General features: G+C 38.0%; 1 protein-coding gene across 1 annotated transcript in view; it reads right to left on the bottom strand.

Annotated features, from left to right (window-relative positions):
• Window positions 1-10,613, bottom strand: part of ltl (leucine-rich repeat-containing larval translucida) — a 49,427-nt gene extending 38,814 nt beyond the window's left edge. Inside the window, exon 1 of the mRNA XM_073074417.1 lies at window positions 10,170-10,613. Coding sequence (XP_072930518.1) covers window positions 10,170-10,489 — 320 coding nt within the window. The 5' untranslated portion in view covers window positions 10,490-10,613. The remainder of the gene's footprint in view (window positions 1-10,169) is intronic.
• Window positions 10,614-15,414: the final 4,801 nt, after the last annotated feature.

The following is a 15,414-nucleotide window of genomic DNA, read 5'->3' as shown; positions in this document are numbered from 1 at the left end:
TTAATCTTATCTGGGGTTGGCAATAGATGTCTGCGTACAGTGGCAACATAAGATAAGGTGCTCATCTGCTAACTCTACACGTTAAAAACAGTACCCTTAGTATGAGTTTTTATGTTGTTACAAAAATGATTGTTTTGGTATTTGTTTACGTATTTGCCCATACATTTCCAATCAGTGCCCCTAGCGCATTGTATCAGAACTGATTGGAAATATATGGGAAATACGTAAACAAAAAAACTCATACTAAGTGTACTGAAGTTATAATGCTCTATCGTTCAATTTGATGATTATATGCAAAACGTGCTTCTAACCAACTAATCTTTAAATAATCACTTTGTCTTAGAAAATAGATTTTCAATATGTGATAATTTTATTATATTGATAAGAGTTGAGATATTCTCGGGTCAATATTGTAGGAAATGGCCAGCTCCATTAAGTTACATAATGTATTTACAACAGCATTGCTATAATGTACGTAATACGCTACGTATAGAAATCTAATCAAGCTTAATGTATAGAAATATTAGCAGACTGAAGTAAATAATACTGAGAAAGAATTTTGGAAATACAAGGTTTTTAATTTTTATGTGAATAATCCAAAATGACCCACTTTCCCCTTATATCTTAACTAGTGGTGCCCGCGGCTTCGCCCGCAATGTAAAGATATAATATGACATACATAAAACAGAAAATTCGTACCTTCATTGGAATGACAGTGGTGCCATCTGTCGGTCCTACCAACTCCCAAACCTTCGTGGGCTCTTGGACAACAACTTTGCAAAAGATCATCACTTGATCAAATGCATAGTTTCCGATTTTATAAAATGTATTAAAAGACAAATATTCATTTTTATATAAATAGATAGATGATCGACTAACATGGATAAGTAAAGTAACTGTAGGGAAATTATGAAAAAATCGAATTTCGATCTTCTGGGTTGTAAGATCGACTCACTGAATCGATCCATCACTTGAGATCGATTAAAATAATCGATTTTTAGGTTCAAAACATCGATTCTCCGATTAATCGATCTCAGATCGCCATCCCATTGTTCCCGTGGGATTTCCGGGATAAAAACTATCCTATGTCCTTTCTCGGGTCTCAGACTATCTTTGTACAAAATTCCATTCAAATCGGTTCAGTGGTTTAGCCGCGAAGAAGACACAGACAGACAGAGTTACTTCCACATTTATAATATTAGTAAGGATTAGTAAGGAAGTAAGGATTTGCTGACGGATACATAATTTGTTTGATCCTGATAACCTTTTTTTTCGCTATCCTCGAAAAAAGATCGAAGATAGAATCGATTCTTAGGACCTCGATTTTTTTGTGAATCGATTTATTGCACTTCGATTCGAATCGATTCAAAAAACGATCTTTTTCGGAAAGAATCCTCCGATCAGAAGATCCCTTAATAAAATCCCACTAAATCTATATAAACAAATAAAGTTGCAACCGTCTGCGATTGCAAGAATTGATATTTTTAAACTCATGGTTATTTAGAGTATGCCAAAAGACCCACAAACGTAGGTAGGATCTGGAGACTGATACTGGAGACCGATTAAAAGAATAGACTTTTTTTCGTCAAAAAGATCGATTCTCTGATTAATAGATCTAAGATCGCTATCTGGGATAAAAACTATCCTATGTCCATTCTAGGGTCTCAGACTATCTTTGTACAGAATTTCATTAAAATCGATTCAGTGGTTTAGGCGTGAAGAAGAGACATACAGACAGAGTTACTTTCGCATTTATAATATTAAGTAAGGATATCGATTAAAATAATCGACTTTTTGGTCCAAAAGATCGATTCTCCGATTAATCGATCTTAGATCGCCATCTCTAGTTCCCGTGGGACTTCCGGGATAAAAACTATCCTATGTCCGTTCTCGGGTCTCAGACTATCTTTGTACAAAATTTCATTAAAATCGGTTCAGTGGTTTAGGCGTGAAAAAAAGACAACCAGACAGACAGACAGACAGACAGAGTTACTTTCGGATTTATAATATTAGTAAGGATTAACTTTTTGATATGTTCCACGATGCAGCGACACTTTTTATTTCGGCACCAAAATGTCTCCCCCAATTCAAAATTCAATAGTTTACGTGGCCTTTGGGTGAAGGAGGAGCATACGAAAATTATATTTCAACTAATTTGGTCCCGTAGTTCCGAAGCCATTTAACTGTGTGAGATGAACAGAGGGACACACGAACGATTTTGTATAGAGGTTTTTTCGTACGGAATCCTAATAATTGGTCAAGTGCAAGTCGAACTCGCACACGGAGGGTTCCGTACCACCAAAATTTTCATATTTTTTTCTTTTTAGTACTTGTTATTACAGCAGCCATTGAAATATAGATTGTGAAATTTAGAAATGTCTATTGTTAATGTTTATATAGATACAGCGAAAAACGTCGAAAAATAGCGGTTTATTGTATTGGGACACCCATTTATTTTCTTTTTAGTATTTGTCTTTATACCGGCTACCCTTATACATACTCTGTAAAAAAAATCGAGTGTCTATCTATTACGGTTCAGGAGATAGAGCCCTGTGGCAGACGGACAGACGGACAGACAGCGGAGTCTTAGTAACGGGGTTCCGTTTTTACCCTTTGCGTTTAGAACCCTAAAAACTAAAAAGTAAATTTGTGATACGTACTATTAGCACAGTTCTACAGGCATACATGTTATCAATTCATAATTCAAAACCCACATGGGGTATCAGTGGCTGATCCATTAAGGTGATCAGAGATCACCAGAAATACATGTTGTACTTGTACAGTCCGTACCGATCCTCAAAATGATTTTTAATTTTCGTACCAAAAGTAAAACGGAGACCCTATTACTGAGACTGCGCTCTGCCCGTCTGTCACAGGGCTCTATCTCTTCAATCATAATAGACAGACAATCGACATTTCTACAGAGTATGTATAACGGTAGTCGCTATAATAACCTTCCCGTCTCAGGGCATTATTTTCTTTTGGTGGAATTATCACTTCGAAGAATACAGGAAGAACACGAAAACATCTCAAGTACATTTCCAAGTTATAAATCAATTTCTGGTACGAAATAGATATTAAACGGTATTCGATTTCACACTATTACTAACGAAATATATCAAATAAGATAGTATTCATCATTAATTCACTAATGTCCCACTGCTGGACACAGGTCTCCTCTCAGATGTTCCTGTAGTTCCGGGACTAGAATAGGGCTACGGTATCCCCGGCCTGTCGTAAGAGACGACTAAAAGGGGGCTTCCGGGGTTGCGGGCGGCGAGAGTGGGAGCTCGAACCGCCTGGCCAGCGGCCCCGGGAAGCACGACGGTATGTGTGGTCGCATACCGTCGTACCCACCAGATGGTGTGGCGAGCGTCAAGCTCACCTGGGCGGAGCCCGACGGGGCAACGCGCTAAGAGGACTCCGGTTGCGTTCCTTTGGAGATCCCGGAGCCCTCAACGCAGCGCAGAGGACGGCCACCGGGGGGTAAAATCCCACATAACCCGGCGTCGCTCCCACGTTGTCGGGTACCTTTTGAAGGTTTCCCCCTCGATAATTATTTTTTTTTAATTCTCGGCTATAAAATTTCGTCACGATGTTTTCCTTTACCGTTTAAGTAAGTAACAATTAGTTTCTAATACTCAAACAATTTTGTAAAATCAGAGATGCGTGCTGGGATTTGAACCTCGCATCCCTCGCTCAAGAGGCAGTTTCTTAACCACTATGCTATGACTGGTACATAAGACAGTTTTAGGCATTACGTATACTTATTTGAATACCTGTAAATAATCTTAGAGATTACATAAAATACTTCATAATTTATTAAATCAGGATTCAACCAGTTTTCTTAATTAGATGAATGAGAATATCACGTGAGCTAAGTTCCAATTAATTGCACTGCCGCGTAATTGATTGATTAATACAATTTAAAATTATGCTCTATTAAATCAATTGCAATCATAAACGATATCGTGGACATAGATCTACCAACAAAAATAAAAATAGGTAAAAAACGAAGTAGCAATGATGGCAAGAGGCTACTGCCGTCATCAACCCCAGATAATATTAGATTCCTACCTGAGGTCGGCCACAGATGCACCGCTAACTCTGAGGACTAAGCTGGAATGCCTCGGAAAAGTATGTTTCCCTTACCATACATTTCAAACCAGAACACACAAGATCTTAACATTGCTTATTAAGCAGTAATAAGTGTGGCAGTGGTGCCACCGGAGTCGAACCACAGAGGGCTTACCACCTAAATTAGTTCGATCATCACCCACAGCTATTTATAATCAACCCCAAATAGGGTCAGAGAGTAGAAACCTTATGTTGGTCATAAATGCGTTGCTACGACAAATGTCTAAGATTAAGATAATGTGCCGCTTCTAAGTATCACTGTTTTATCATGCCTGTCAAGAATCTACTAGGTATCAACTGACTTTGTCCCTGTAGTTCCCGGAACAGAATAGGCTATGGTATCCCCTGCCTGTCGTAAGAAGCGACTAAAAGGGGGCTTCCAGAGTTGCGGGTGGCAAGAATGGGAGCTCAAACCGCCCGGCCAGCGACCCCGGGAATGACGGCGGTATATGTGGTCGCATACCGTCGTGTAGACAAGACGGTCTGGCGAGCGTCATGGTCACCTGGGTGGAGCCCGATGGGGCACTGAGAGGACTCCGGTTGCGTTAAGTCGGAGATACCGGAGTTCCCCGTTGAGGACCGCCACCGGGGGGGTTTTAGTGCGGTAAAAATCCCACATAACCCGGCGTCGCTCCCACGTCGTCGAGTACCTTATGAAGGTTTCCCCCTCGTAAAGAAAAAGAAAAAAAGGTATCAACTGCCAACACAGTTGCTAGTAAGCTAAAAAAGAAAAGTTCGTGACAACCACAGAGACTTAGTAATAGGGTCCCGTTTTTTACCCTTTGGGTACGAAACCCTAAACACGAAAATTGCCAAGACAATACCATCAGACGAGCTAAGCTTCCTGGAACTTCCATTTTGAGGGACAGATTTTCCTTGAAACGTTTTGTGGTGTGCAAAGAAAAAGGAAATTATATTTACATTGACTATGAGAAAAGGCATTAGATATTCTTCATTTTGAACCAGCTTGGGTTTCATAATATGCCTTACTATCAAAATATCTAAGTAGCAAAACGTCCAAGTACTCAAAATATCTATTGAGGCATAGCTGTAGACTATCTAACAACAGGTACATGATAGCAATTAAGGTGGTAGAACCATTTGCTCGATTCCGGCGGCACCACCGCGACACCTATTTCTGCCTTTAACAGCAGTGTTAAGCGCTGCTGTGTTCTGATTTGAAGGGTGTGGTAAGGGTAACATAGTCCTTTCCAGCTTAGTCCTCAGGCGTAGCGGCGCATCTGTTGCCGACCTCAGGAAGGAAAGGAGGTCCATGGGCGGCAGTAGCCACTTACCATCAGGTGGACTGAATGCTCATCTGCTACTCCCATATTATGAAAAAATAGTAGAAAGGGCTGCCAAATAAAAGAGTTTTCTGAGAAAAATCGTCATTACAAAACAGAGAGGAGATAAATCGATTCACAACTAACATTAATTTAGGGCATACCCATACCAAAAACTAGTTTATATTTATTTTTATTTCACAACTAATTCAATATCATGCCGCTTAGAACGGAAACAGAATTCGTACAGTGTCAATGCTACTACAGTTCGGACAAAGTTTGATCTGATACTTAATCTATTGTCTAACCTAGACTCCGACTTGGCTATTATCTGCGTTGATGTCAGTGGGTGATATTAAGGTGATGCCCTTTTGCGTTGACTGCAAGTCGTAGAAATAAATAAAATTGGAATGTTTGCTTGTAATTCCAATACCTAACATCTTATCATAATACTATACATAATATTTGAAGGTGGTAGAACCCTTTGTTGTTCGATTTCGGCGGCACCACCGCCACACCTATTTCTACCTAATAACAGCAGTGTTAGGCGCTGCTGTGTTCCGTTTTGAAGGGTGTGGTAAGGGAGACAGACTTTTCCGAGGCGTTCCAGCTTAGTACTGAGGGGTAGCGGCGCATCTGTGGCCAACCTCAGGTGGGAATATCTAATCCTATCTGGGGCTGATTACAAGTGTCCATGGGCGGCAGTAGCCACTTACCGTCAGGTGGACTGCATGCTCTTCTGCTACTCCTATATTATATAAAAAAACCTTTGCACGACGCTATAATTAATTATTTTAATTGGTCTCTCCCTGTAAGAGTCAGGAATCGAATCCCAGACTCCTCAGCTGTTTGCAATTTATATACATTTTTTTAATTAATTATTTTAACAGTAAAGGAAATCTACATTCCACAGATTTCCGTAACAAAGTATTCAGAGTTAAGCGAAATGTATGAAATAAGCCAATATACACTAAGTAGAGTCAAAGGGCAAAATTCCATTAAATAATGTAATGATTCGTTGTTGGAATGTTTTAACGCATTTGAAATATGCTTTCACGCAAGAAGATAACTTTACAATAAATTAAGATCAAGTAGCCCATACCAAATTTAGCGCTTTCTTGAAAATAAACCGATGAAGTTAAAAGGGGAGTTTATGGACGAAGCCACGTAAAAGCATATGTATACAGACCTTTTGATACAGGTCCCTGCATTTGTATAAATAAATAAATAATAAGGAATCAATATTTATCGAAAGCTTCAGGTCAAAGATGGAGAGAACACAACACATGGACAGAACAGAACACATGTAAGTATATAAAATGTTTATATTGTTATTAAAAAGAACCGTGTCATATGAAGACCATGTTGTTATCGAGTGAATAAGAATTATTGAGTCGGAGTTATCTCTGCACTTCGTGGTAGACGAGAACGCCCGTAAACATATAAAATGTTCAAGAGCTCACTAAATATGTATGTTTTTTAATTATTGATATTTTTTATAATATAGGAGTAGCAGATGAGCATGCAATCCACCTGATGGTAAGTGACTACTGCCGCCCATGAAAATCTGTAATCAACCCCAGATAGGATTAGATATTCCTACCTGAGGTCTGCCACAGATGCGCCGCTATCCTTGAAGATTAATCTGGAACGCCTCGGAAAAATATGTCTCCCTTACCACACCCTTTGAACCAGAACACAGCAGCGCATAACACTGCTGTTATGAGGCAGAAATTGGTGTGACGGTGGTGCTGCCGGAGTCGAACTACAAAGGGTTCTAACAATACTCAATATATCATATGTTATCCTGTCAAAGATTGACGTTTGACAATTACTTAATACGGGCTGTACTAGCAGTACCCGCAGCGTCGCCCGCTTTGCTTTGCAATCATAATAAAATATAGCACTCCTGAATAGTGTACCTTTCTGATTGTGAAAGAATTTTCATGATCAATTCAGTATTTCCAAAGATTAGCCCTAACAAACAACAAATTTTACCTCTTTATAATATTAGTATTGATATTTTCAATCATTATTTATTTTTCCATGAGTATTTATTATTACCTTTCGCTTTGGCCATAAAGGTTCTATTATTTTTAAAATAATTATAGGCATCTGAGCAATTTAGATCTATATTAGAGTATGTTAACAACTCATTTTTGATTAAATGAATAGATGCTCTATTCCTTTCCTCTCCATTTCACATTCATGACGGAAAAAAATCTTTCTGTAAAAGCGGAAGTTGCAGGAATGGAGAGAGGAAAGGAAATGATTTTAAATATATTTCTTAATTTTTTGACAATTGAATGAGTGATAAAAATATAGTATTTTTCATCCTATATTGTTTTTCTAACACATATAGTACAATTGACTAAAATATAGTACGATACTATATAATATAATACGGGTGGCAACCCTACCCCTGCCCCAAGACAATTTCTGAATAATATCTATCTTTTCCGGTGGAAATAGTTTGATTTGATATAATTGCAACCCTTTCTGAATTCACTTTGAATTTAACCATTGTAAGGATTAATCATCCTAATTAGACCAACAAATACAAAAAATAATTGTCCACCGAATTTTCATTACTTATTTTTAGTATATTATGTCAGCAGCTATTGAAGTAAGTGCATTGTAAGAAAGAGAACTATCTACTTATCACGGTTTAACAAGTAAAGCGAAAACGCCGAAAAATTGCGGTTTCTTACAGGACGATGGTGGCCCATTTATTTTTATGATGTGTTTTGCTATTTCGTGATTCGTTATTCATATTCTTTCTGTAATTTTTTTTTGAGAAATATCAAGTGTATCGAAAAATTGATTGTAGTCATTTGGATATTGGAACTTTTCTTATTTATTCAAAAGTTCATATAAGATCAGTTGCTAAACAAGACCAGTAATTTGGTGGGTTTGGTGAATAATTGTAGTAAAATTTTTCTAGTATTCTTTAATCACCTCTTGCCTATACTAGATGTGTAAAAAGCGCACAAAACAAAAATTACCTACAGTGCATTCTCTTTTTTTTTCTGTAACACATGTGACATGAGTATAAATTTTGCAAAATATTTCATTATGAAACAGTTCTTCAACGAAACTTTGTGATGACAATGATTCGGCGAACTGAATATTTGTATTCGAGTGGTAAATATAATTATGATTATACTCACTTAATAATTTAGATGTTATGTTTATTTTTACGTATTTATCGCAACTCTTTATCTACAACTATGTGCAAAATAAGGTTAAACTTACCGTCTATACATAGAAATAATAAGATAATAAATAAAAGTAAACCAAAGGAATGTGAATGATACAGTGACACACATTGATTTTTGCAGCAACATTAAATTAAATTTTTCGATAAAATAATATCAACATTTTCTAAATAACATCTCAGTTGTAGCATGTAGCATGTAGCCACTGAGAATTGGTAAAAGTGTAAATGGTAGTAGGATAGTACATTTGTGATGTTTTAATATTTTTTCAGGTAGGCCTAACGCTGCTCTTTTTTCAATAAGATGTCGATACCAGGAGCGCATAAAAACTAGTACTCAATAACCTAGGTCCAAATCCTCCTTTTCCACGACAGACTGGTATGATGATCAATGTGCCGCGTTGGTTGTCGTTCACAGGACTAAACACGAAGAACGCTTACCAAATTTAACAAGAACTAAGCATCAAACCATCATTGGAATGTCCGATGGGGATTTCCGACCGGCAAATGTTTTTTATAAGTATCAATTAGTTCATCAATAACAATTCACTAACAGCCACAAACAACGACCGATGTTATTTGTTAGAAAACCATTAATGTGTAGATACAGCGAATATTACACGACCAATACGATATCATTCAATTTTACTGCTTTAGAAGCGACCTCAGATAACCCGGCGAACTATCGGGCTCCGTCTCCTAGATGTGATCCCCATACTCGGGTGGAATTCACACACAGCGACCGATCAAACGATTCTTAACTTAATACTATGAGTACCCATAATAAAACAAAACAAAACCACAATAATTACTGCGAAACGCAACACGAAATATTGTTCCGAGAAAAATAACAATGAACATTTTTATCTAAAACATATGAACGGGAGCGACTTCATATCTACTACCAGATGAGTCATAAATTTACAGAAATCAACTGCGATGGTGAAATGTGAGGCAAATTTCTCGCGAGCCAAACGATACGGCCATGTAATTATGGTGACGAGAACCTCAAGAGATCAATTGTGGTCAATAAGGGTCGATTCGGCAGGTCACGGGCGTCCTAATTGTTGTCTTTCGACGGCCACATTCGCCGAAAACTAAGCGTAACTCGCTAAATATAATTTATTACTGTTTAGTCCGCGTGTCTCATGTTTGCGCTTAATAATTGTAGTTCCGATGCTGATAAGCATTACGGTTTTAATAATAAAGCTATTCCGAAGGAAATTTACTGGGCAGCGCTCCGATTGCGATGAAGATTAGAAGAATTATGTGACTTAAAACCGACGGGTGTTGGAGCTTAGATTCCAGGAAGTGCAGTCGCAGCATCTCCGGATAGATCGCAGCCCATAATTTGGATAAGACGCTTATACCCATCGGAGCCGGTTCTCTTATCACTGACCTGCTATGCCCATCACCTCGAACACAGCTTATATCATTATCACATTACGTTGTGCCGTTTTAATAAATGTTTACACAACAAAGAGTTTATTATCAATGGTAAAATTCTAACCGTATCCAATAAAGCGACTTGCCTTAGGTTGTCGAAGTTGAGCTTGAGCCTCGTTATCGAGAGGCCGAGCTCGCGGAAGCTGTGGTCGGCGAAGTCGGGCAGCTGGGAATAGGAGATGTCCAGGCCGATCTTGGTCTCGGGATTGAACTTGTTGGTGAGGGCGCGCGAGATGTCCTCGTACGTGTTGATCCGCTGACAGATGACCAGGATGACACCGGTGCCGGTGTCTTCCCGGCGGCAGGTGCACGGGGAGATCTCGCGGCGCATGGCGCAGTGGACGCTGGCTCCGGCGCCCAGCTGGCCGGCGAGCGCGCAGAGCAACGCGGCGGCGAGCGCGATCATCGTGTGTGCCGGTCGGGACTGGTCGCGCTACTGAGGTGTCGAGGCGCTGCGCGGGCGCACGCGACTCCCGCCGACGCGCGACGTGCGACGGCACCCACCCCGCGCACGCGCATCCGCCACCCGTACGCACTCTGCACTTCTCTTATTTAGCCGCTGAACACTTGTCACTATTGATTCACATGCATTATTGATTACTGCCAAATATGTAATAACCATTAAGGTGATTATTTAATCACTCACTCACTCACTCGGCGCGCTCATTTAATATGATGCTGATATCAGCGGCACACTCTTTTATTACACAGAATGATACGTTCAATGCACTTAACATTGTGGCAGCTTTTTATCATTTTTCTATTTATAGACAATTTAATTAGATGAAATACCTACTGCCCTGTAGGTTTTAACACAATGTAAGTGATACTTATTCACATTTTTAGATATTCATCTATCGTGTAAATGCTTATTAATTATATGAAAAATATTAATACCTCCGTGCATTTCACCTGCTTTTAAGTGGGCAATACAAAGGAAGGAAATACAAATAAGGTATTAAACATAAATTATCCTATTTTACTAACTACTAATATACTTGTAATTAATTTTTTCCTGTATTTGTGCAACCAAATATAATTTTATGTTCGGAGGCAAAAATTAAAACAATCTCGAATTAGGCGGACGTTCAATCAATCATAAATGGATTCTTTCAACCAAGTAATCCATTTACCAAATAATGTACCTATAGTTGGATCGATCAATGCATCATTAAAATACACATATCAACCTATAAACTTTATTGAAGATGAAAATAGGTTATATTTCACAGAGCAATTGCCTAGGAGGAAACTCCCGCTTTTTCGCAGAAACTTCAGTTGATAAAGGTCATGGAATAATTGACAACAATATTATGTCATGTCAGTGAAATATAAGTAATTGTTGTTTGTAAAATATACATCGGGAGAATGTATATTTTACATGAATACCTCCTTCAATATGAAGGTATCAAGGCAGTTTCACTTCTCTCGTCCACTGCTGAGTATGGGTCTCCCTCTTAGAGTGAGAAGGGTTTAGGCCATGGGCCACAGCGGTGGCTACATGCAAAGTAGACTTCATACACACCTCGGACTCAAAAGCAGGAGAATTTCTTTTGATGATGCATGATTTTTCTGTCCCGGTTAAAGCAAGTGAACATTAATTTCTAATCATCACATAATTTACGTGTACGTGTACGTGTCTGACATTTAAATCTTTTTTTTTTTGTTTACGAGGGGGAAACCTTCAAAAGGTAGCCAGTGCTGTGGGACCGACACAGGGTTATGTGGGATTCTTACCGCACTACAACCCCCCCGGTGGCCGTCCTCGGCGCTGCGTAGAGGGCTCCGGAATCTCCAAAGGAATGCAACCGGAGTCCTCTTAGCGCGTTGCCCCGTCGGGCTCCGCCCAGGTGAGCTTGACGCTCGCCACACCGTCTCGTGCGTACGATGGTAAGCGACCACGCATAACGCCATCCATTCCGGGGCTGCTGGCCGGGCGGTACGAGCCACCCGCGACCCTAGAAACCCCCTTTTAGTCGCCTCATACGACAGGCAGGGGATACCGTAGCCCTATTCTGGTCCTGAAACTACAGGGTAACACCTGGCATTTAGACCTAGGACCCTCACTATCACAGCCGCGATATGAGACTATTTACTATGATATAAGACTAATTTTGTCGTCAGGGGCAAATAAAATAAAGTTAAAGCACCTTCATCTTCTTTCGTTAACTGCGTGTACAAATTTAATGATGCAGTGTTTATTTTTTCTGTTAAATACTATGAGATAGCTATCTCATCAACCAGACCAACTGGTCTACCATATTGAAATGTAAATTGGTTGGCCAACGGTGGACAGTGGCCTACTACTCATTCTGAGAGGAGACCTGTGCTCACTAGTGGGACAGTAATGGATCCACGGTTCTAGCCAACGATCAAATTAAATAAACTAAACTATTCTAATACCTAGTTTTCCATTAGTACCTACAATTTGTTACAACGTTAGGGAGTAATGGCAGCACGTGCGAACTTGACTTTGGCACAGTTCCGTTAACATTTATCTAAAGTTACATCCGACCTACGTGAATTTGACCCACATCCGAAACTTTGCTGAAAGCACAACTGAGTGTAAGTTTTAATAGGACGCTAGTTTTTGACTAACTTATACTAAGGATTTTAGAATGTTTAATTAACTCGGAGCCATAGATTAGTAAAAATTACTCACTCCTAACATGCGTAAAAACTCCTAAGTTGCGTAAAAAAGTTTTGCCACGTCTCCGTGCTGAAATGTCCCTAAAATATTTGAAATTATTATTTATTTATTATGTAAATTACGCAGTATTGGTTATTTATGCATAATTTTTTTCTAAAAATGTTTTTATTTGTCAAGAATTCAAAAAAAGAACTTAGATACTAATAAGCCATTTGTGGCTTCATTCAATTTCAGGGCGGCGAAGTATCTTTACTAATCTATGCTCGGAGCATGTTAGTTTATTTTTTATGATTTTTCTGTTTGCCTAGGGTGCCGTACAAAAGAGTAAAGAGGTACAAACGAAGACCTATTACTGAGCTCAAAAGATCTATATCTAAAACCGCTAAAGGCAAAACTACAAATAAAAAGGAACGGTATTTTCAGATATTTTATGATTTATCTAATGATCGTAATAGGAAGATTAGACGCTTTGAATTTTCATAATGCAGACCTTTTTCAAAACGAATAATAAAAAGATGGGTAGACGACTTAAAGAAGACGGCGGGAACCGCTGGATTCAAAGGGCACGGGACCGGTTGGAATGGCGCCAATTAGGGGAGGACTATGTCAGTGGGGCAGTGGGTCTTAAAAGGGATCGATCCCCTTGAATGGGAAATAATAAAAAAAAAGATAAAAAGAATTGGTAGTAGTTAGGTAGGACTTATATTAACCTATAATTCATTAGGCATATTCCATGCAACATACATTGAAATTTTATGTATTGAATGATTATGTTACCTATATTTGTTTATATAGTATAATACAGTAAGTTTAATAAAGAACATTATATTTTTTATCTTAGCTCTTTCTTTCTGAAAATACTAATTTCATAAAATTTATCTAACATGTAATTAATCAATAATGTTAATTTATAAATATAATAATTTCACTGAGTTTTATACGTTGGTATTTTTAAATAATATAAATATCTCAGTATTATTTTATGCTAGTATCAATAAATACCTAATTATCTCTGTTGACTAAATGAATCGTATAGGGTAGCGCAAAATTAATCATCCAATTTTGTTTTTGAATAACTTTTGTACAAAGTAAATAAAAAAAGGATTTTGCGTAATGGAAAGCGGTCCTTGGACCTGTAACTTGTTGTTGCTAATTAAAAATATATAATTTAATCAATGAATCTGATTGACATTAGATTTTTAAAGTTAAAATTTATATTACTAATTTTCATACAGCTATTTGGTATATTATTGTTGGTTTACTGATTTTTTATTATTTTCATTAAGTATTGATCAAAAGTTATTTTACCAAATTTTTATCTACGCAATATCAGTAAATGTAAGTGGCGCCATATTGCTATTATACTGATTAAGGCGTATCTGTGAAAGCAAATATAACACATTGCTATGTAACGAAAGGGCACTTAGGCAGCGCGGTGCACCATAGCCTAACTCCCTCTCACTCTGAGAGGAGTGCCCAGCATAGCGTAAGAAAAAGAATATAGATCTCAATTACAGCCCCATTTCTTGGATTCAAAAGAATATCTACATGCATTAGGAAATAAAAAAAAACATCTGAAAGCGACTTGCGCCTGTAGATCCGGGACTAGAATAGGGCTATGGTATCCGTAAGAGGCGACTAAAATGAGGCTTCGGTAATAGAACTCCGGTAGCGTTCTTATGGAGATCCCGAAGCCCTCTACATAGCGTCACCGGACGGTTTATTCAGTACAAATCTTATATTAACCCCGTGTTGCTCCCGCGGAACTAAACCTCTACCTCTTAAAAGCATAAAGTACTGCACTGATAGGCTTATTAAGTACACGAAATCTGTATACACAAACGCGTACATATAAAATAAATAGCGAGTTATTATCAAAGTGGATACTTTTACGTAAGAGTACTGTAATGTCAGTTTCAAGCGAGCATGCATGGATTCTTTCCTCGTCTCATTGAAATTCATGGCGCTACGTGCTTCTGGTTGGAATTAAATGAATGCTTGTTTCGTTTACAAGTTTATTTCAATGCAAAAATTGTTATTTCCCCTTTATTTTCAGATGCTGTGAAATATGAGTAGTCGGGAGCGTTGCATGCATATGAATATTCATCCTGAATGAGCCTGTTTTATATTTAGCATTTATATAGGCCTTTCTCTTAACTCACTGTATCACTGTATTTTTATCGACGGACAAAAGATCAAGCCGGATCTTTGTATATTATTTATTTATTATAAGTTGATGTCATATGAATCAATAATATTTTTCGCTACAATCATAGATTAGTAGAGACCACTCGGTCCTAACAAAGAAAATGTAACCTTTTGACAATTATCATTGTCAAATATTTTCGTGTTTGAAAATATTTAAAAAACGTAGTTTTTAGATCGTTTACGAATGAAACGATATTTCTTCGCACTTTTTCTTCGATTTCGTGTCTTAACGGCACATGTCAGCATTATTCCGCGTAAATTACACATAAATTATAAGGCAGTGAGATATCTATACTTATCTATGGCTACAATATAAGCTTTTCGACAATTATTCTTCTATCGCGCGTAATAGCGTAGTTAACCTGTTCCAAATTAGAATGTCCCGCAATTCAAAACTATTTAATGCTCAAAGTTATTTCTAATAAGATTTTTTAAACAAGATCTTATTACATATACTTATTAATCTTATTATA

Source organism: Epargyreus clarus, unplaced genomic scaffold (genome assembly GCF_041222505.1).
Source record: "Epargyreus clarus isolate Ecla_fem2 unplaced genomic scaffold, WU_Ecla_fem_2.2 ptg000007l, whole genome shotgun sequence".
Taxonomy (NCBI): domain Eukaryota; kingdom Metazoa; phylum Arthropoda; class Insecta; order Lepidoptera; family Hesperiidae; genus Epargyreus; species Epargyreus clarus.
The sequence above is the reverse complement of the archived record's forward strand: the minus strand, read 5'-3'. Positions and strand labels throughout refer to the sequence as shown.